This window comes from Miniopterus schreibersii (genome assembly GCF_964146895.1).
Source record: "Miniopterus schreibersii genome assembly, chromosome: 12".
Taxonomy (NCBI): Eukaryota; Metazoa; Chordata; class Mammalia; order Chiroptera; family Miniopteridae; genus Miniopterus; species Miniopterus schreibersii.
In genome coordinates, this window is record NC_138112.1 from 63,625,724 (window position 1) to 63,646,669 (window position 20,946).

Genomic DNA, 20,946 nt, shown 5'->3' on the forward strand with positions numbered 1-20,946 from the left:
ACCAAGCACAGCACGGCCCCTGGCTCGGCAGGGCTGCCACAGCCTCGGAGAAGCAGCACACGCCGGGTTTCCCCTGGGTGCCCCCTAGCTCCCGTCAGCCACCAGCCAGGGAGTGATGCCCTGGAGGCCGTCAGGGCCGTGGGAGGATGCCTTAGTTCCACCCTTACCTTCCTCTTGCTGCCATCCAGTCCAGCAAATTCAATAGTCTTCATGCCCGCATCAGCCCAGTACAGCCGCTGGGACCCATAGTCAATGGCTAATCCGTTAGGCCAGGTCAGATTGGAAGAGATGATGACCTGGCGGCCTGAGGCATCCATGCCGGCTCGTTCAATCTTGGGGCTTGCACCCCAGTCAGTCCAATACATGTACCTGGGCACAGACAAGGGAGGTCTCAGCCTTGTAGTTAACACCCAGCGGGGATTCAGAGTTTCAGGGTTTCTGTCTGCAATAGATTCCCAGCCTCCTGCCCTGGCTCAGAGCTGTCTCTGAAGGTTTTGTGTCTTCTATCACTATCAAAAGGCACCTAGGGTCTTAACAAAGGCAGAGCCCATGACTCAAGGAGTGCTCAGCACATAAGGCCTATTTGTAATAAAGAAGGAGGGGCAATGAGGGTGGAGAATAAGAAATGTTTCTTCAACTGCATGAGTTAAATAATTACATTACATTTAACAGAATTCTATATAACCATTAAGAAGACCAATCTATAGACCTATATAATCAGATGGAAAGATATCCAAGATATATAGCCTTGTGAAAAAACTAAGTGGCAAAGCAGTATGACACTGCTGGAAAACCAAAACCACCACCACCGGCAACGATGTATATGTACATGTAGAAGAAAGTCTGGGAAAAATACCCTCAACTGTTAACAAGGGTTATTAGTGGAAAGTGAGATTGCAGGGAATCTCTGCTTTCCACAGTTTTGTTTATCTATTTTGTAACAAGGAGTTACTTTTATAAGCAGACAAAAAAAAAAAAAAAAAGGTGAAAAATCTTAAAGGTCCCCTTGTCCACCGAGGAGACGGCTGTCACGCTGCTCTGCGGTTCCCACAGCCGTCCTTGCTGCCTGGGGCACCCGTAAGAACTGGCCAGCCTTGCTAACCTCCAGACTCCCCTCTGGCACTCAGGGCGGGGGGGTCACTGCGAAGGAGCAGGTGCTCACCCGCCCGTGGGTTCCACCACAATGTCTCGGGGACGGTCAAGGTTCTCCCAGATGAGCACCGTCCTCATGCTGCCGTCCGTGTTGGCCACTTCAATCCGGTCTGTCCCTACCAAGGAGCAGGGGCGAAGATATTAACGCCAGCCTGGGTCATTCACCCTCTTACCTTCCGTGCCCAGCGCCTTAGCCTGGCATGCGATGCGGTAGGCGCTCAAGAAATACTTTGTGGTAGATGTACGACGGACGGAGAGTTAGCGAATTGAATTTCAAGAAGTTCAAGGAAGTGATCGTTGCCATTTCTTTGAAGAGCAAGGCTTCCTCAACCCAAGCAACCCCCTCTGTGCTATAATTTAAGGCAATGTTGCTCAAACTCTAGTGGGCATAAGGATCAGGAGAGCTTGTTAAAATACAGAGCCCTGAAACTAACTCCCAAAGATTCTGATTCAGCAGGTCTGGGGTAGGGCCCAAGAACTTGCATTTCTAACAAGTTCCCAGGTGATGCGGATGCTGCTGGTCCAGGGTCCACATGCCGAATGGCTCTGGTTTAAGGCGTTCCCCTTGCCTCCCACACTCACCTGGCTAATAGAAAATGCCTGTTTTACGAAGACAGTGATGGAAGAAAAATCAAAGGGCACAGTTGCCTTCTCTGAAATGCCTCAAAACATCCTTAAGCATCCGCTACATAGCAGAAGTAGATGCCATTGATTGGCAAACGCCAAACCAGCAGATGTGAGCTTCTAGCTTCAGCTCTGTAGCTGCCACAACACTCCTGACCTACCAAGGACTTCAGGTCAAGACAGAAGTGGCCCCAGAGACCCAGGCCATGGCTGCCTTATACATACCTGCATCTGTCCAGTACAGCTTGTTGGTAACCCAATCAATGGCCAGGCCTGCTGGACTCTCCAAACTGGTATCCACTACCACCTGGGCAGGAAACAAAGCTATATCATCACCTGGACTTGCACCCCGGCTCTAGGGCCTAAACTTCGCCAATTCTCAGGCTGGAAAAAGTATGGGGAGCTCTTACCCAGGAGAGGGAGGATTCTACCCCTTAATCTCTGCCCTGCCCGAGTGCCTGGGCCCACACTGGGCCCTACCTCCTGTCCTGTTCCATCCCACTTGGCCCTGCTGATGGTGTCAGTGCTGACATCTGTCCAGTACACGTGGTCATCCCGGGAGTCCCAGTCAAGGGCCACAGCACTGCGCACGTCAGCCAGTGGGATGACATCGTCGGACAGGTCCTCTGTGTCGAAGCTGATCCGACGGATGTCCATCCTTCGGGCAAAAAGCAGGAACTTGTCAAGACCTGATCAAAGGCCGAAAGGGGTCTTCTTTTAATGCTCTAAATCCAGTAACAGTGACAGACACAGACGCTCACCTGTGTGACATCTGGTTCAATCACACCTCCTGGGACCTGGTGCCCTTTGTCCCCTACTCTTCACACCTCAGGCCCCCTTTGAGCACTGGGTAGCCGTGCCGGCAGAATCAGACTTTAGAATCAAATGGAAAGAGACTCTCTGCAGGGCACAGAAGTGCATCCTGTTTAAGTGTCTGCCAGCTTCATCTCTGCTCTTCTCACCTCATTGCTTCACCTCTTCCAGTGCACTGGCTAGATCACCGCTGACCCCCACCCCTGCTCCGCTGACTCCGTGCCTGCTCAGGACTCTGGTTGCTGTGCTCCGTCATCTAGGTCCCTTCCTCTTGCTCTTGTCACTATTCACTGGGCACTTACTCCATGCCAGGCACTGAGCTTGGTGCTTTTCTTGCCTTGTCTCCGCTACCCTCATAGCAACGCCTTATGGTCCATGTTATTTTTATTCTCATTTTCTAGATGAGCAACCATGAGGCTAGCAGAGGTCAAGTAACCTGCACGGGATCCCCGGGCTACAAAGCACCAGAGCTGGGACTTGAACTCACGTCTGACTCCAGAGAAGGAGCTCTGGCCACTCCCTTACACAGCTTCTTCCCAGCTCGCTCTTCTCCATCCCCTGTCCGTACTCTGGCCTGTCTGAATGTTTTCCCCAGTATAATTTCCTGCCTAAATTTATTGTCTTCTTTTAAGATCTGGCAAACCCTTAAGGGAAGCTCCTGGGGAAAACTCTTGCACCTCACTAAGATAATATGGGAGAAGCTGGGCACAAAAGATTGCAGGGAAACTAGGTTCTCAATCAGTGTGTTGAATAAATATCTCCCCTGCTCCTCTGAATAGTTTTCCTAATCCCTGGAAAGGACCCAGATTCCAAGAGAAATTTGATTTTAGCCAGAGATAAGAGGTTCAGTGGGTACATGGCGTAAGTAAGAGAAGCTGCTGACGTGTAAGGAATTACCCCAGGCCCCTTGCTGGCGATGCCGTATGGCACCATCACTCCTCTCTGGACTACTCTTAGGAAAAGCCACCTGTAGCTCTGAGCTAGACAGGGCCACCCTTTCAAGGAAATGCCCCTGCAAGAGCTTGAAGGAAGACAAAATAGCAGTTCAGGGAGAGACCAGAGGACCCCGCTGTCTTTCACCATCAGGCACATATTTACCCAGGGCCTATGTATACTGGGCATTGTCAGAAGTCCTAATCTTGGCTCTCTGGTTCAGGGGCTGAAGAGTCTTTAATAGGGGAAGGCTAAAGCTAAAGAGGTAGGAAACCATCCCCCTGCTTTCTAGAGGGGCCTGGAGCCCTCTTGCTGCCTACAGAGAAAGCATCCTACCTGGTAAAATGATACAGAAGCCTGGTTGCAGGTGTTGGTATTTGACCGAGTGGTGTCACTGAAACTTTAGCAACTAGTCCTGGGCCCTCAGCCCTCAGCTTTGACCTGGGAGCCCTCGGCCTCTTATGTTCTTCCTCTCCAGCGGCTATTTGAGGAGCCTGGCTCTTCCCATGATAGGCAATCCCTCAAACTCGTATCCCTGTTCCTTCCACCCCCTCGCAGGCACATCCATTGAGGTAGGTGCCCCAGACCCACTTACTCTGGGCACAGGCGTGGCTGCTGATCTTGCGGAAGCCAGTGGGGCAGGCACAGGTGTAGTTCTGGCCACTGGGCAGACACAGGTGGGTGCAGCCTCCGTTGTTGTCCCCACAGCGGTTTTTCCCTGCTCAAAGAGCCCAGAGCAAGGGGGTCAGGTAGGACTAAAGGTAGGCCCAAGACTAGGGTTTAGCTATGGTGTGAGCTTCCTGGAGGGAGGAACTATGTTTCATTATTTTTTTAATTCGGCCCCAGCTGTGAGCAGTGAACACTTGGGACGCATAAGAGATGCTGTATACATGTTTGCTTGAATTGGACGGAGGCCGGGAAACTGAGCAAGTCTTTCATGAGTTCGATGTTGTAGCACCCTACATGTCCAGCAGAGGGAGGAATTAGCCCACATTAGGGCGAACCTCAAATTTCTGGGCCAGAAACAGCGGCAACTGTGACAGGTGCAGGGAAGGTTCTCAGAGGCTCACCAGGTAGGCAATTTTTTACCTGCAGGCTGGCGCTGGGGATGCAAGGTGTGGATGTCCATGGGGAAGTGGAGTTTGTTGCGAATGATCTCCTGGTTCTTGCCAGTAAATTTGTTAGCACTGTTGATGCTCTTGGTGTGCCAGTCTGTCCAGTACAGGCTGTCTTCAAACACCGTGATGGCAAAGGGGTGCGGGAGGCCTGGGGAAAGTCCAAGAGAACCTCAGTCCAGACATGGCCTGCTTGGCCCCTGCACAAATCTCCCCCTCTGCCAAGGCTCCGGGTGGCCAGGATGGGAAAAGGAGGATGAGAGATGAAGGAGAGTGGAGGAAGGGCCTCACCCTGGCTAATGACAGCCTTGCGGTGACTCCCGTCCAGATTGGCCCTCTCGATGACGTGGTGCTTAGCATCCACCCAGTACATACGATGCCCCGCATAGTCAATGGTGAGGCCATTGGGCCAGAAGAGATGGGTATCGGCGATGATGCGGCGTCCAGAGCCATCCATGCTAGAGGCTTCAATGCGGGGGGTGTTACCCCAATCTGTCCAGTAAATGGTACTAGGAAGACAGAAAAGGACACTGAGAGACAGGCAGTAGAGGGCAGGTAGGCAACTGGAAGAGCAATCCGGTAAGGTGCTTTTATCCACTTAACCCAGGGGACTCCAGCTAGTAGGAGATACATTTTCTTTGGTCTAGACTAGAGAGTGTTTTTTAATTGTTTTAATTTAAATGTCTCTAGACAGGGCATTTATTTATTTAACAACAAAAATTTTTTTTTCAATATCTGCTATGGATAGGGCACCATCTTAGGCACTGGGAGTGCAGCAGTGAACAAAGGACAAAAATGCCAACCCTTGTGCAACTGACAACCTAATGTAATACTAGGCACACACTTTCCTCTCTGTCACACTCTCCATGCTGCTTTTTGTATTTTACACACACACACACACACACACACACACACACTTTCTAAAATAGCTAACCTACAACTGCAGGATCTTAGAGGACACTCCCCTCAATTGACTGCATTGAATTTTTATTTTTATTATTATTATTTTTAAAGATAAATGTCTTTTTAAAAATATATATATCTTTATTGACTTCAGAGAGAGGAAGGGAGAGGAAGAGAGAGAGCTGAAACATCAACGGTGAGAGAGTCGTCATTGATCAGCTGCCCCCTGCACGCCCCTGCACGCCCCCAACTGGGGATGGAGCCCACAACACGGGCATGTGCCCTGAACGGGAATCGAACCACGATCTCCTGGATCCTAGGTCGATGCTCAACTGCTGAGCCACGCCTGGCCAGGCTGCATTTCATTTTTAAAAGTCAGAGGCTAATAACTTCCATTTCAGGAGACTTTCCTTCTAATAACAAAATTATTATTAATTAGCTCAACCTTATGAGCTAATAAAAAAAATACTAAACACCTACAACTTATCTAATGTGTATTATGCCGTTTAAAATTCATCATCTCGGTTAATCTTCACACAGCTATGAGGTAGGTATGCTTTTCATCACCAATGTAGACATGAGTAAATGGAGGCAGAGAGAGATAAGCTAACTGGCCTAAGGCCACACAGCCAGTTATTGCAGAGCCAGGACTCAAACCCAGGTGTGCCTGGGTGCAGAGTGCACGCTGTTAATACCCAACAAAGTCTGGCCCAAGTGGCCTGGGAACTGTCCCTAGAGGTTGCAAGAGGGATTTGGAACTTGAGACACAACTCACCCCTCCATGGGGTGCAAGGCAATGGCCCGAGGCTTCTCAAGGTCCTGCCAAAGCAGCACCTTCCGGTGGGCCCCATCTAGGTTGGCCACCTCAATCCTTGATGTCCCTGAGTCAGTCCAGTAGAGTTTGTCATGGACCCAATCCACAGCCAGGCCTCCTGGTGGAAAGAGTCAATGGGAAATTGTCAGGGATCCAGCCTGGGTTCTTCTGTGCCATAGTAACAAAAGCAAACTCTGGCACAAAGCAGTTTCTTGGGCCAGGCGGTATTCTAACCGTTTTATATACACTAACTCATTTAATTAGCACAGCAACTCTGTGAGCTAGGTCCTATAACCCCATGAAGATGGAGAAACTGGGGCACAGAAAAGTCAAGTAACTGTCCCAGGTCATGTATTTGCTCCTCTCAGCCAACCCTATTCCGCTTCCTGAATTCTGGCTCCCTGACCCACACCGAGGGTCCTCCACTGCACTTGCTCAGGGATTTGCAAATTGTAGCTTAGGGTTTCATGGAGGTACTTTAGAAGTTCCATTATTTGAGTCAACTGTGCTCGATATTGAATCCCAACCCACTTTACCTGCTTGTAGAATGGCCCAAGGCCGCAAAGTGAGCTGTGATTTTTTTCATCTGTAAACTTTGGATATATTTATCTGGGTCTATCAGGATACCCTTAATATTAAGCAATCATAACAAAATTCAGAATTAAGCTGGATGCAAAAGCTGATAGACAAATGCAACTGTCATCCATAAAGCTCTGGTTTCAAATGATGGCATTCATCACAATGGTCTCATTATTCTAATTGATTGAGCTCAATGAGCAAGTGACAAACACCTGAACTTACAGAATTAATGTATACTAACAAATGTTATCAATAGTAGTTACAGCCAAGATTTCACCTGAGGAAAATGATGTTCTGCTGCCCAAGGTTTGCAAACCTCTAGCCTGACCCCTCCATGGCTGCTTCGCGCAGGGCGTGGCCCTGCCCCACCCCACGGAGCCTGGTTCCCTACCTGGGCTCTCGAGCCCCGTGGACACAACCTCCTCCACGTTGCTGCCATTGAGGTTGGCCCGCAGGATCCGGTCCAGGGTGACATCTGACCAGAAGACGAGCTCGCGCCGGTGGTGGAAATCAAGGGCGATGGCATTCTCCAGGTTGTTGAGCAGCAGCGTGTACTCGGAGCGGTGCGGCAGCACCTGCCGGATGTCGATGCGATTGGCGAACAGTAGTACAGGCTCCGGCCCTGGGACATGGCATAGAAATGGGGCCCCCACTGGGCTCCAGAGCTGCACCCTCAGCATGCACCCCAGCTTCTGGGCCGACAGATGGGGCCCCTGGCCCATTAGGGCATGTCCTGAGCTGCCGGCATCAGTGCTAAAAATGTGGGAACTTCTAAAGTATATTCCCCCGGCCCAGCCCACCACACCTCACCCCAGCAGGGATTTTTTTGGGGGCCCAGAATAAACCTTGCAGCTCCATTTTCCTAAGCCAAAAATCTTTCTAGCTCTCAGCAAATCGCTGGGCAGTGGAGCACCTGGCTGTTTCCACACTCAGACCCCTGCTCACCCAGCCAAACGCCAACACCCCTTACCCAGAGCCTTGCAGCTGCGCCGGTCGGGCCGGAGTTCGTAGCCTGCCTCGCACCAGCACTGGAAAGCTCCTTCGCTGTTGGTGCAGCCCTGGCTGCAATACCCTTCCTCAGCACATTCATTCACATCTGTGGGGACCAGGCAGGTCAGGAGCTCTTTGCTCTTCCACCCTCATACCCCCACTCCTTGGCTGCTTAGTTGCTTTCCTGACCACATGCCCATCTATTTTCCAGGCCTAGTGGGAAGGCTAGATAACCAGTGGTTAAGGGCTTTGAAGTCATGCAGACCTGGGCTGGAATCCCAACTTTGCTACTCACCAGCTCTGTGGCCTTCAATAAGTTACTTAACCTCTCTGAGCTTCAGTTTCCCCATGTGTGAAATGGAAGGGACAATCTCTACCTCCTACGGTTAGTGTGATGATAAAATGAGGTCATGTCCGTCAAATGCCTGACCCATAGGAAACATAGCTGCCTGCCTGCTACCCCGCCCAGGATCCTGGCCCTGCTCCAAACCAGTCCAACTCACCCTGGCACGTGCGCCCGTCCTCCGTGAGCCGGTAGCCTGTGTGGCAGGTACACTGCACTGCCCCCCGCACCATCTGGCACTTCTGGGAGCAGCCACCATTGTTCATATTGCAGTTCTCCTCACCCGTCCGGGGCCCTGTGCCAGCCAAGCCAGAGATGGGAGTTGAGCCCAGAATCCTCCCCCAGACGGCCAACTTGGCATTCCACCTGGACCACGAAGAACAGCTCCCAAGGCTGCTAGAGTCCCTAGGGAGGATTCTCTTTGAACTGTTTGGGTGGGGTTCAGCCACAAACCATGGGCCAGGCCCGCCCACTAGGGGCACTCACGGCAGTTCTGCTGTGGGCTTTCGTCGCTGTTGTCACCACAGTCATTGACCCCATTGCACAGCTTCCTCTGGCCAATGCAGCGCCCGTTCCAACACAGGAACTGGTCCGAGGCACACTGGGGGCTTCCTAGAGAAGGAGGGAGGGAAGACAGGAGCGGGGGAGAGTCAGGTCACAGCAGGGCAGGGCTTGGGTCAACAAAAGGATGGGAGCCTGTCATTTTCTAAGGCGAGCTGGAGACAGATGAGACTCAAGGTGGGAGGGTTGGGGTCCAAGGCAGGAAACAGCTCAGACAGGGCTGGCTGAATGTCTGCATTCGTTTTTTCCCCAGGATACCACAGTGGATGGTGAGAGATGTGGGACAGAATGAGAGAGTGCACCCGTGTGCCTGGCACCTGGTGTGGCTAGGGGAGTGGGTGTGAGGACTGCCAGCCACAGAGAGCAGTCCTTGTTCACTAAGCCACAGCATCAGGCACTGGCTGAGAGGCAATTGGAACTCATAGCCCTGATATTGTGTTACAGGCCATAAGGCTGCAGGTCAACAAATGCACCTGGATTTGACACTGGTAACTGAGAAAGGCAGGAAAAATCTAGGCCATGTGCAAGATTGACTAAAGCATCACCTTGGCCCAACTGCGACGGCAACTGTAACACCCTCTTTCTGCCTGTCCTTCACCCCAACTATAGACTAGGGGGTCTGGGCGACCCCTGGGTGACTCCACCTGTGTTCTCACAGTTCTCTTCATCGCTGTTGTCTGCACAGTCATCCTCCCCATCACAGCGCCAGGACAGGCGAACGCAGCGGCCTGACCGACAGCGGAACTGTTCGGCTGTACACATTGAGGTGGCTGGCAAAGCAAAGGCCTAATGAATGCCTGGCCCCATTTCAACCCAACACACCACCCTGCCACCCAAAACTATACTTCATGCAGCACCCATGCCACTCTTCTTGACATGAGTGTCCTAGTTGGTCTGTGGGCCATCTTGGTGTGAATTAGAAAAAGGTGCCCTTTTCTCAAGATACTTAACTGCTATCTGCTGGAAAACTGCCATGATGAACATATAAATCTTTATAATTATAGAATGTATGTCTATTATGTGACTGGCATCCATTTGGGCACAGTGCTTCTGTGCAGTGCACAACCTACACAACTATACTCGGTGGACATGTCCAATCTGTCTTCATGCTTTGTTGGTTGTGGCCTCTTTGGCTCCACAACCCCTCTCCCTACTTCCAGCTCCAACCTGCAGCGCTGTCCCCCACTCACTGCAGTTGCGCTCATCAGATTGATCATCACAGTCTGCGTCGCCATCACAGCGCCAGCCTGCATTGATGCACAGGCCACTGTCACACATGAACTCCCCAGAACGGCAGGGCTGGTGGGAGGCTGGGGAAACACATCAAGTTTCTGTCTCTAGCCAGTCTGTGCAGTGTCCCATGCAGACCAGAAAGCCACAGCCCTGGCACTCTGGCTCCTCCTCTGCCCAAGAGGGACCAGGGAATCCAGAAAGCTCCCCCCACCCCATGCTCCTGCCCCAGCTGGCACCTGTGCCTTGCCAACCCAACCTGGCCTCCTCCCCTCCTCCACCCAGCTGGCTAGAGTACTCACAGCAGTCAGACTCGTCCGACCAGTCTCCGCAGTCATCATCGCCATCGCAGTGGTAAATGTCGAGGATGCAGCGGCCGTAGGCACACTGGAATTCTTCCAGGTTGCAGGGGGGTGCTGGCACTGCTGAGGCTGGAAAGGAGGCAGGGGTGGGGAGGAGCATACACTCAGGCCTGGGCAGAGGAGGGGGGCCCTGGCTCTTCTGAGGGGCAGGATTCTCAGGCAGGGTGCCTTCCTCAAGTGAGATGTAACCAGGCTTCATTGAAGATGGCCTTGTAGACTCTCATATTCAGGTGGACCAAAGGGAGACCTCCCTTCCCATCTGGGGAACCTGCTTCCACCCACGCTCAGCCTAGGAGGAGCTGCTTCTTAAGAACCCACCCTCATTGCCCACTCTATGCCCTCCTCAGCCTGGCCCTCAGCCCATGCCATGGAGCCCTTTGCCCCACTCTAGCCCAACAGCCTACGGTCTTGGCCACTCACGACAGCTCTCCTCGTCAGAGCCATCTTTGCAGTCGGTGTCACCATCACAGTACCAGTGCTCAGCAATACAGCTTCCGTCGCTGCAGCGGAATTCCTTGTCAGAGCATTTGCGCATGTCTGGGGGATGCAACGAGACAGCAGTCCTGAGGGAGCCCTACAAGCAACCCTGTTAACATCCTCCCTGACTCTCACCTACACTGCCCCTGGGGAGGTCTGACCCAGGGGGCAAGACACTACAGATTCGGTGTCCGCTTTCCTGGGAAAGCCAAGGCCCTAAAGGGACTGGGCCTCAGGCTCCTGCCAGTGATTGCTGGGGGGTCTGGACTGCTCTGCCCCCTCCTGCCTTCCTCCAGCTGCTCCAGACACATAGATACCTGGACAGTTCAAGGTTGGGGTAGTGCTAGAGTCATTGCTACACTCTTCTCCCATGGCCAGGCCATCCACCAGCCACCTGTCTGCCTCACCAGAGCACCACTCACCACACTGCTCATCGCTGTTGTCGCCGCAGTCATTGTCACCATCACAGTGCCACAGGCTCCGGATGCAGTAGCCATTCTGGCAGGGGAACTCGTCCTCCTCACACTCCCGGGGGGCTGTGGACACAGAGCAGTCAGGCTGCTGCAGGTAGTGGGGGGCAGTGCCTGGGAGCTCAGCAGAAAGCCTTGTGGAGTAGAGCAGCCAGGCAGCTCCAAGGCTGCCCTGAGGGATCAGAAGCAGGTTGCTGTCTTGCTGTCTGGTAGGGGGTGGGGGGAGACCCTTATCTGACCACTAGAGGAGGTGAAAGGACAGGCCCAAGAGCTGAAGGCCTGGGGACATCACTTTCTGATTGAAAATCCCTTTCCAACAGGGCCTAACGGAACCCGCCTGGCCAGCACTCACGACAGTCCTGCTCGTCCGAGTCGTCCTCGCAGTCGTTGTCCCCATCGCACACCCAGGAGCGGCGGATGCACTTGCCATTGTCACAGTGAAAGTCAAGAGGGGAGCAGGTGGGCAGCACTGAGTCCCAGGGAAAAAGAAGGGAGAAGGGAATCAGTGTGGTGTACTTACTCGGGCAGGCTCAGCCGGGCTGTCTGAACCACAGTCCTTCGGATTCCTGCGCCTGCCCCCAGCTGATGGAGCAGCTAAGCAGAAACTGTGGCGAAGGAATGAGAGTCTTAGCAGGGCATGGCCGTGAGGAGTTCACGAGGCAGGACAGCCCAAGGAACTCAAAACCGCTAAGAAGCAGTAAGAGAACGTGAGAGAAAGAAGTGTACTCTTTTCTTTTCCTCGTGTTAAATGATGATTGACACATCTGGGCTCAATTTCCAGTTCTAGAACTCATGACTTATCACACCAAGCAAGTCAGTTGTAGGTTCTTCAACTGCACAATGGAGGTAATTATGCTCCGCTCACAGAGGTCTTCTGAGACGACGCACGTAAAAGTGCTACATGAAAGTGAGCCATTTACCGTCATCATAATTAGCTGGAATGGTTAGGGTTAATAAGGTCCAGGTTGTAGCTTCATTCTTATTAGACTAATTAGCCAGCTTCAGACGTAGGTGCCGCAGGTTGCACCCCTGACCCCAGACAACTGACTCAGCAGTGCTATTTCTGTGCATCCAAGACAGGGCCCTCGAGCCTGTTGTGCTTATGTTATTACACTAGAGGAAAAGAGAGGCTTAAAGAGAATATAATATTTCTTAAAAAGTTTATGCTATTAAAAAGATGTGATTATACATCTGCATTAGTATATAGGATGCGCGTTAAAAAATGCAGAAACATGCAGTACAAACAAACAAATACATATTCACATAAATACAGAGAGATCTATTTAAAGAGACTACCTGTTGTTTTGAGGGTGTTTTCCTCTATGCTTGTTTCAAAGTTTGTTTTATTGGATATATAGCCATGGAAATTTGGGAAAACAGGGTTGGAGCCATATATATTGTGAGGAAACCACCCATCTGTAATATCTGTCACCCTCAAAAGAGTCCAAGGCTCTGAGCCTGACACAGCTGGTGCACAGAAAACTCCATCAGACTTGTCCCAGCTCCACCCCCCCAGGTCCCTCTTCTACCACTTCCCACTGCCCAGTGGGTAGGTTCTTACTGCATCCGTCTTCATCACTGTGGTCCCCGCAGTCGTTGTCTCCATCACACTGCCACTGGGCCGGGATGCAGGTACACTCGCCGAGGGCGCTCACTGCACAGGTGAAGTGGCTCCGACCACAAGCACACTCGGGGCTGCTTGCTTGGCCTGGGCAGAGGGAAAAAGAACCAGTGAGGGCTCAGCTCTCATCCAACCAAAGTCCATTTCAAGGAAGAACGTAGAGGAGCTGAGTCTAGGACCACTGTCACCCAGGTGACAATGGTGACACTGAAGGGAGATGCAGACCATGGAATCGTGACTTCCCTTTCTCCAAGGCACAGATGGTCAAGAAGATACACTCTGACTCTGGGCTCACAAATAGTCCAGGTACCCCCTTGCATGACAGGCTTTCTTACATAGCACCCACAAAAGCCCGGAGACAAATGATGCCACCTGGAGGGTTGGTGCTCTTGGGGAAGGGGAGCAGGGGACAGAAGGGGTGATGCAGATGAGACCTCCATGTCCTTTCCTTCCAGACTACGTTGAGATAAAGATGCTTTTGCCTCTGAGCAGGACCAGGCCCTTGGTGTAGGCCATGGAGAGCAAGAAATAAGAGTGGAATTAAAATGCTGGACTCCTTTTAGGACTAAGGACTGTACACACGGGAGCTGCTGTGTCCTCCAGTCAGAGCTCACTTTTGCGACGGGAAACCACTTTTGAAAAGGAGTGGGGCCCAAGGAGAAAGGGACTGGGCTGGCTCAGGACACAGTGAGTGGGACCAGTCAGGGCTTTCCTGTCTGTGGGACAGGCCACAGCCTGGAGGAAGGATGACAGAGCAGCCCCTCCCCCAGCCTCAGCAGCCCGCAGCTGGGCTTCCCTATTGAGCCTGGAGCTATCTGCCTGGCCAAGTCCCATGACCGGCTGCTGTGCCCCCTCCCCAGAGTGCCCAGCAGGATGCCCTCGGATGGCGTGTGAATGGCTCCGTGCCCCCTGCTCCAGCCTCAGCTGGAACAAAGGGTTCTGCCAGGGTCACTCTCCCCCTCCCAGCATTCATCTAACCCGCTGGGCTGCTGCAGCTGGGAAAGAAGGGGCCACTGCTCGGGGCTCATCTCCCCCCCTTGCTTTCTTCTCCCCTTCCTCCCCTCACTAGGCCGTACGCTCAGGCTGGGCTGGAGCAGTAAAGGAGTCAGCTCCTAAATTGCCACCCCTCTTCCTTTCCTATTTACCAGGCCCAGCCCCTCTTTCTTGGTTCATCTCCTTGATGTACACCCTCACTGCACATTACAATTACTCAGCCTGGCATGAGGGCTTAGGAACTAGGATAAAAGAGTGTACTGCTAGGTCCTCCAAAAGCAATGAGAGAGCCCTAGGTGCCTCCCTCTCCAAGTCAACCCCAAGGGTGAGCATGAGCGTAAGGCAGGGTTCCTAACCTAGACGGATGGATGGATGGATGGATGGATGGATGGATGGATGGATGGATGGATGGATGGACGGACGGCATGGGCATAGGTGAACCCCTGAAACTGCAGGCAAAATGTACATTTCTGGAGTAAAGGACCACAGCTCTCATCAGATCCTCAACTGAGACCTTGCTGTCCCCCCCACATGCTGAGAATCAGCTGCCCTGGAAAAGATGCAGGATTTCCTAAGGAAACCAAAGGAATCCATTTGAGAGGTGCAGCATCTCCACACCTCACAGGAAGGCCTTACCCCAAGCCCAGCGCCCGTGTCTCCCCAGGTCTCTCTGCAAGTGCACCACAGAGGACTCTTCCCCAGGGAAGTTGAAGACCCAGCTGCCCAGCCCCAACCCCATCCTCTTGGGCCTGTTCTGAGAGCACTGAGAAGGGGGGGGCTTTTTTCACTCAGACCCTGAGCCCCAGAGCCTGAGGAACTTTTGTAGTGCAACCAGCTCATCATGGCACTACTTTAGGGAACTTTGGTTGGATGAAACGGCAAAGAGTAAGGATTCCAGAGGACTCCATGTGGGGGCTCTCCAACACGCTGACCCTCCTTCATGGGGGAGGAAGGGAGAAGAGGCAAGATGAGGCTAACTCACTGGTTCTCAACCAGGGCATCTGGCAATGCATGGTGACATTTTTTATTGTCACGATTGGCGGTACTTCTGGTATTTCGTGGATAAAAGCCAGGGACGCTGCTAAATATCCTACGATGTACAGGACAGGCCCCACAACAAAGCAAATCATCTGGCCCAAAATGTCAACAGAGGTTAAGAAACGCTGCTAGCCACACACAGCAGGAGGCAGGGCTGTGCCAACAAGGAGTTCAGGGTAAGGGGGTGATAAGAACAGAAGAGGAAGGAGAAATTGGGGGGAGCAGAGAGGGAAAAGCACTGGACCTGGAGCAGACACTTGGGTTCCCTGACCAGCTGTGCGACCTTGTCCAAATCACTTAGCTTCCTAAGCCCGTTTCCTCATTTGTGAAAAAAACCACAGGGTTGGACAAGAAGATAAATGTGAGAGCTGACCTTGCGCCTCGGCGCACCAAAGATGCTCAATAAATGCTGGATGAGAGGGTGCAGGTGTTGGCATGCAGAGGCTAAATTTTTCCAAAAGGCCTGAATTTTAAGAACAGGAAGAGCAAGAACAGCAGTATCCTCGTACTGCAGGCAAGTCAGGGGAGTCCTGAAAGTAAAGAGGAGCCTTCAGCACTACCCCCTCCCTGCTCCTTTTCAGGGCCCCACCCCCACCTTTGTCTGAATAATAGCAAAAGTCCTGATTTCCCGTGCAAACTTCAGGAACAAAGCATTCCATCGGGTGGGCATCAAGTTAGTTGCAGGCGGCTGAAGAGTGGCGACTTCCTGCATGTCAGAGCAGCATTTGAACGGCAGCATGTGAAGTCAGGCAGCCACCAGTCAGGCAGACCTTTGGCTTGGGCATTCATACAGTAAACAGACATATTATACTCCAAAAAGTCAGCTCTTCTGGACAACTGCTGCCCCTCTGCGATCCCCGGAGGTGGAATTCTGCCTTTTCACTCAAGTCCTGGCTGTGATCATAAAGGACAGCTTTTAACCCTTTTTAACTAAAAGAATGGTGAGTGAAAAAAGGGAAACAAATGACTGCGGGTGGCAAACGCAGTACTCATTTTAAGAAGTGTTAAATGAGAATGCTCAGCTATGCTCCTGGCCTTGAAAGCTACTAGCCAGCCACATTGCAAGCTCCCACTGGGTCCTTCGACCTAATGCAATTCAGCAAGGAAAAGATCTTTCCTCAAAGTGTTCCCTATCCCTGATCATCAAGACATTTGTACCCTAGCCGGTTTGCTCAGTGGTTATAGCGTCCACCTGCGGACTAAAGCATCCTGGGTTTGATTCTGGTCGAGGGCATGTACCCGCAGGTGCAGGAGGCAACCAATGGATGTCTCTCTCACATTGATGTTTCTCTCTCTCTCCCTTCCATTCTCTCTGAAAAGCAATGGAAAAAATATCCTCTGGTGAGGATTTAAAGAAAAAAAGACATTCCGTTTTGGGGATACAATGTGCTCATAAGGCCTTCCTGAAAGGTTAACCAAAGTCTCAGCCATCTTACCAATTTCTCACTGTACTCTTTTAAAGGAAAGAAGGGAAACATCCATTTGGTATAACAGACTGTGTACAATGTGAGAGCACAGATTCTGGAGTCAGGAAGACTAGAGTTCAAATCCTGATTCTATCACTAACTGTAACACTTCAAGCAGGTTAGTTATTGCCTCTAAGCCTCAGTTTTCTCATCCATAAAATGGGAATGATAATAGTTCTACTGTAAAAGGTTTTACAAAGATTAAATTAATTAACTCACATAAACTGCCTAGCCACAGAGCTGGCATACCTCAAAAGCTTCATAATAATACAACCAGCATTTACTGAGTACTTACCAGGTACCCTGAGCACTTTTCTAAGTGCTTTTTATATGCTATGTCACTGAAAGCTCTCAACAATCCCGGGAGATGGCACTATTGTTATTATCACCACTTTACAGTTGAGGACACTGAGACACAGAGAGGCAGAGTCTATCAATAGGTCACACAGGTACTAAGGGGTGGAGCCAGCATTCACACCCAGGCAGGTGGATCCCAGAGCCTCAGCTCTTAATCACTTCATCATAATGCCTCCCAATAATGGTATTGCTATTATGAGAATTTTCCAAAACCCTTTGGTTAAAAATGAACCTTACAACACTGAGACTTCTGAGTCTCTCTCCTTTATGCATTCTCAATTAGCAAATAGGTCATGCGTGTATGGATCTCAAGCAGTGACCTCTCTTCTGGTTACTTCTAAGGCCAAAGACCAATTTCCCTTGCCCTCAGGTAAAATAGTGAAGCAGAGACAGTCTGGAGCCCCAGTCCTCTGAAGCAGTGCCTCAGTATTGTGTTGGTTCAAAAAGGAATTATTTGTTGTCCAGCTCTGACAACAAATAATTATATTTTGTAGTTTCTCTTTACAGCTTACAAGCTACTTTTGCATACACACTTGCATTCTCATGTCATCATTATAATATAACCCTGAGTAGTTACTGCAGTGCCCGTTTAACAGGTAAGGTCACCTGCTTTGGCCAAGGTCATGGGGTGAGTAGCAGAGCCAGGAAGCCAGCCCCATTCTGACCCTTAGACCAGCATTCTTCTCTTAATGTGATCTCAGAATCTGGACTTTCAATAAGCTTCCAGACTTACACTGATGCACATTCTAGTTAGAGAGGCAATGCTCTCCCACCATGCCGCAGAATGCTCAGCTGAAGGGGGGACCACACCTGTCACATGGAAGCCCAAGGTGGACAGTGACTACACAGCTACAGAACAGCTTTTTCAAGTTGAACCAGAGATGAGAGGCTTAAGGAGTGCCCTGTGAGTGCTGGAATATGACGGCTACACCAGTGTAGAAAGGGTGACAGTGGGAAAGGGAGGAATCATTACTCATACAAGTGAAGGATTTTTTTTTATAACACGCTAAAGCTCTTCTCTCTTCTCCTGTCCACTAGTGGGAATGGTGAGGATATAAACCTTAGATAACTTATATGAAATGACCCTACACTACATCCAGGCCAATCGAGGGACCAATCCACTGATTTTGGCTCCTGGGGTAGCCAAATCAGTAAGTGTTTCACTAAAAGGGATGCCCATGTAGCAAGACAAAACTGACTACTGAAAGAAGTGACAGCGAAGAGCCACATGGAAATGGATCTAACCTTGTCCAAGGGATACTTGGAGTCTGGAGAGAACTGGAGCCTACACACAGCCCCTCTTTGAAAGGACAGAGCCTGCACAGAAAACATCAAAAGCAACACCAAAAAAGGTAAATGTAATTGGTCCTTGTCATAAGAAATCAAAAAGCTAAAAAGAGTAGAAAACATCAGAAACAACACCAAAAAAGGAAGGAGGTCAGGAAGCGAAGCCTTTCCTGATGCTGCCCCACCTGGACCCACGCAGCCCTGGCCAAATTAAAAGTCCCTGCTCTGCATCGCAGGGGCCCTTTCTGCCAGCTCCCATGGCAGCATTTAGCATACTGTGGGATCATTGTTCACTTACTAGACCATAAGCCCCTTGGCAGTTAGAATTGTATAATCTAGAGTTTTACATTTGTATGCACAGTGCATAGTTCAATGTTTGCTATATAGTAGGTGATCAATATAAGTTTGCAAAATGAATAAATGAATCAATAATACATTCCTCTAGAGTCTTGTGAGAGTTGGAGTCAAAGGACAAGAGAGGCCTAGAATATCAGAAATAAAAGTAGTTATTTCCTATCTAACCTGTCAAGAAAATGGGAATCTTCTTTTTCAGGTGGCTCCCTAGTCCTGTCCAGTTCGCTCCCTTCCAGGAGTTCCTTTTTACTTGCCATATTACCAGACTGTGATACCAACATGCTGACTCTATTTATTTTTGTCCCTAGATCCCTAGAGGCCAGCCTTTCCAGACTGATTTGAAAATCTACCTGGTGAAATCTCCTAGTGGGCCCTCTCCAAAAAGCCACACCATAAGATACCATAAGATACCATTAGACACATGATTGCTGGTTCAAGCAAGTTCAGTCCTCTCTTGCCACTCAAACACAGAAAGAAGTTCTTAATGGTCAGCCTCCAAAGTTACGAGGTAGAAGAGCATAATGTTCAAGCACACGGGAACAAAACTAAGCGAATTCCTGGCTATCTAGCCCTGGGCACATTATTTAATCTCTTTATACCTTACTTTCTTGTCAGGAAAATTGGGACAAGAGTCCCTACCTCATATGAATGTTATGAGAATTAAATTAGTTAATTCATGAAAAGCACTTAGCATAATGCTTGGCACATACTAAGCTCTCAACAAATGATAGCTCTTGCTATTACTGTTACAGAATGACTTAGAACTGTCTTATCTAGCCACATCATACCCTCGGGGCTGGAGATGTCTAAAAACCCTACTGTGTGTCACCTCGATGAATTAAGCTGGTGGTATGAATGACTACTGGAAGAGGAAGAAGAGGGTGGAGGGGTCCTGCTTTATTGTCTTTCTCTGGAGGAGCTCTAGGCACATGGTATCCTTCACCCTTGCCTAATTTATCATCAACCAACTCCTAGGAGACAAGTATAGAAAAGAGCAACCTAAATTCAGAACCTATAAATTACACAGCAATTAAAAAATGGGTTAGTTTCCTCTTTTGTAAAATGGGAATAATAATGGTACCTATTTCATAGAGTCGTTGGGATGTTTAAATGAGATAATACATATGAAGTACGCAGTAAGCAACTATTCTTGTTGTTATTACAGTAGTCCCTCCTTATCTGCAGTTTCAGTTACCCGCAGTCAATAGTGGTCTGAAAATACTAAGTGGAAAATTCCATAAATAAACAATTCATAAGTTATGAATTCATGACATTCTGAGTAGTGTGATAAAATCTCACACCATCCACTCCATCTGCCCACACTGTATGTACAATATATTTTGAGAGAGATAGAGACCACATTCACAAAACTTTTATTATAGTATATTGTTATAATTATTCTATTTTATTAGTTATTGTTATTAATCTCTCACTATGCCTAATTTATAAACTTTATCGTAAGTATGTAGGTACCGGCAAAAACATAGTACATATAGGGTTTGGTACTATCTGTGGTTTCAGGTATCTACTGGGGGTCCTCGAATGTATTCCTTGTATCCCCTGAGGATAAGGGGGAACTACTACATTATTATTAACCCCATCATCTTATAGGTCCTCAAAAGTCTACCTACCCTGCCCACGAGCTCAGTCAACAGATTTCACAAATCCAATAGGGCTTGAATGGGGCTGTGCTCTTTGAGGGGCTGCTCAAAATAATGCTTTCCTTTCCCCCTACATCTCAAAACACAAGTAACATGTGGCTTCAGGTAACATCTCCCCCTTCTGGGAGCCTTCTAAAACCTCCCTCTATCAAAAAAGCACCTGAAAAGTAATTCTTTATGCAGAGAGGCAAAGTCAATTTAAGATAAAATATGGATATTCCCCACCTAGATCTTCTGGGATAGCTTGGATACAAAATATTCTGTTTTAAGAGGTAGTATAGGTTAGAGGGTTAACAGTTTAAGCTCTGAGTTCAAATCCAGACTCAGTTACTCACCAGCTGTGACAGCAAACTGCTCTGAGCCTTAGTTTCCCATCTGTCAGCGGCACCTAACGGTACCTACCTCATAAGGATACTGTGAGGAGTAAATGTGGTAAAACACTGTATACATTTATCACAGTGCCAGGGATACAGCAAAAGATTAAAAAATGTTAACTGGCCCAGAAGCACATTTGTATTTTTTTAAATCACATGACCCAGTTTATGGTGCAAAACCAGAGGAGATCATTCCCAGAAAAGCAGAAATTCTCATTTGGGGGTGACACGTTTTATTTTTATTTTTTAAAATACATCTTTATTGATTTCAGAGAGAGCAAGGGAGAGAGAGATAGAAACATCAATGATGAGAGAGTCATTGATAGGCTTCCTTTCTGCATGTCCCCCACTGGGGATCAAGCCCAAAACCCAGGCGTGTGTGTCCGGGAATTGAACTGCGATCTCCTGGATCATAGATGGGCTCTCAAT

The 20,946-nt window shown here is 49.7% G+C and overlaps 1 protein-coding gene across 7 annotated transcripts in view; it reads right to left on the reverse strand.

The window, feature by feature from the left end:
- The window catches only part of LRP4 (LDL receptor related protein 4), a 45,141-nt gene that overhangs the window by 18,638 nt on the left and 5,557 nt on the right, over nucleotides 1–20,946 (reverse strand). For 5 of the 7 annotated variants that reach the window (XR_013999940.1, XR_013999941.1, XM_081152606.1 and 2 more), the window contains exons 2-20: nucleotides 12,928–13,074; nucleotides 11,719–11,835; nucleotides 11,319–11,432; nucleotides 10,840–10,956; nucleotides 10,360–10,488; nucleotides 10,018–10,137; nucleotides 9,472–9,597; nucleotides 8,753–8,878; nucleotides 8,427–8,561; nucleotides 7,904–8,029; nucleotides 7,325–7,555; nucleotides 6,316–6,472; nucleotides 4,929–5,146; nucleotides 4,612–4,788; nucleotides 4,118–4,240; nucleotides 2,257–2,465; nucleotides 2,002–2,083; nucleotides 1,163–1,268; nucleotides 168–369 (exon numbers count right to left, since the gene is read on the reverse strand). Coding sequence is in view for 5 of the 7 variants with exons in the window: in XM_081152606.1 (XP_081008732.1) it covers nucleotides 168–369; nucleotides 1,163–1,268; nucleotides 2,002–2,083; nucleotides 2,257–2,465; nucleotides 4,118–4,240; nucleotides 4,612–4,788; nucleotides 4,929–5,146; nucleotides 6,316–6,472; nucleotides 7,325–7,555; nucleotides 7,904–8,029; nucleotides 8,427–8,561; nucleotides 8,753–8,878; nucleotides 9,472–9,597; nucleotides 10,018–10,137; nucleotides 10,360–10,488; nucleotides 10,840–10,956; nucleotides 11,319–11,432; nucleotides 11,719–11,835; nucleotides 12,928–13,074 (2,762 nt within the window). In the remaining 2 variants the exon portion in view is untranslated. Of the gene's footprint in view, nucleotides 1–167; nucleotides 370–1,162; nucleotides 1,269–2,000; nucleotides 2,084–2,256; nucleotides 2,466–4,117; nucleotides 4,241–4,611; nucleotides 4,789–4,928; nucleotides 5,147–6,315; nucleotides 6,473–7,324; nucleotides 7,556–7,903; nucleotides 8,030–8,426; nucleotides 8,562–8,752; nucleotides 8,879–9,471; nucleotides 9,598–10,017; nucleotides 10,138–10,359; nucleotides 10,489–10,839; nucleotides 10,957–11,318; nucleotides 11,433–11,718; nucleotides 11,836–12,927; nucleotides 13,075–20,946 lie in introns of those variants that run through there. The other 2 variants (XM_081152607.1, XM_081152610.1) reach the window with 2 other exon arrangements.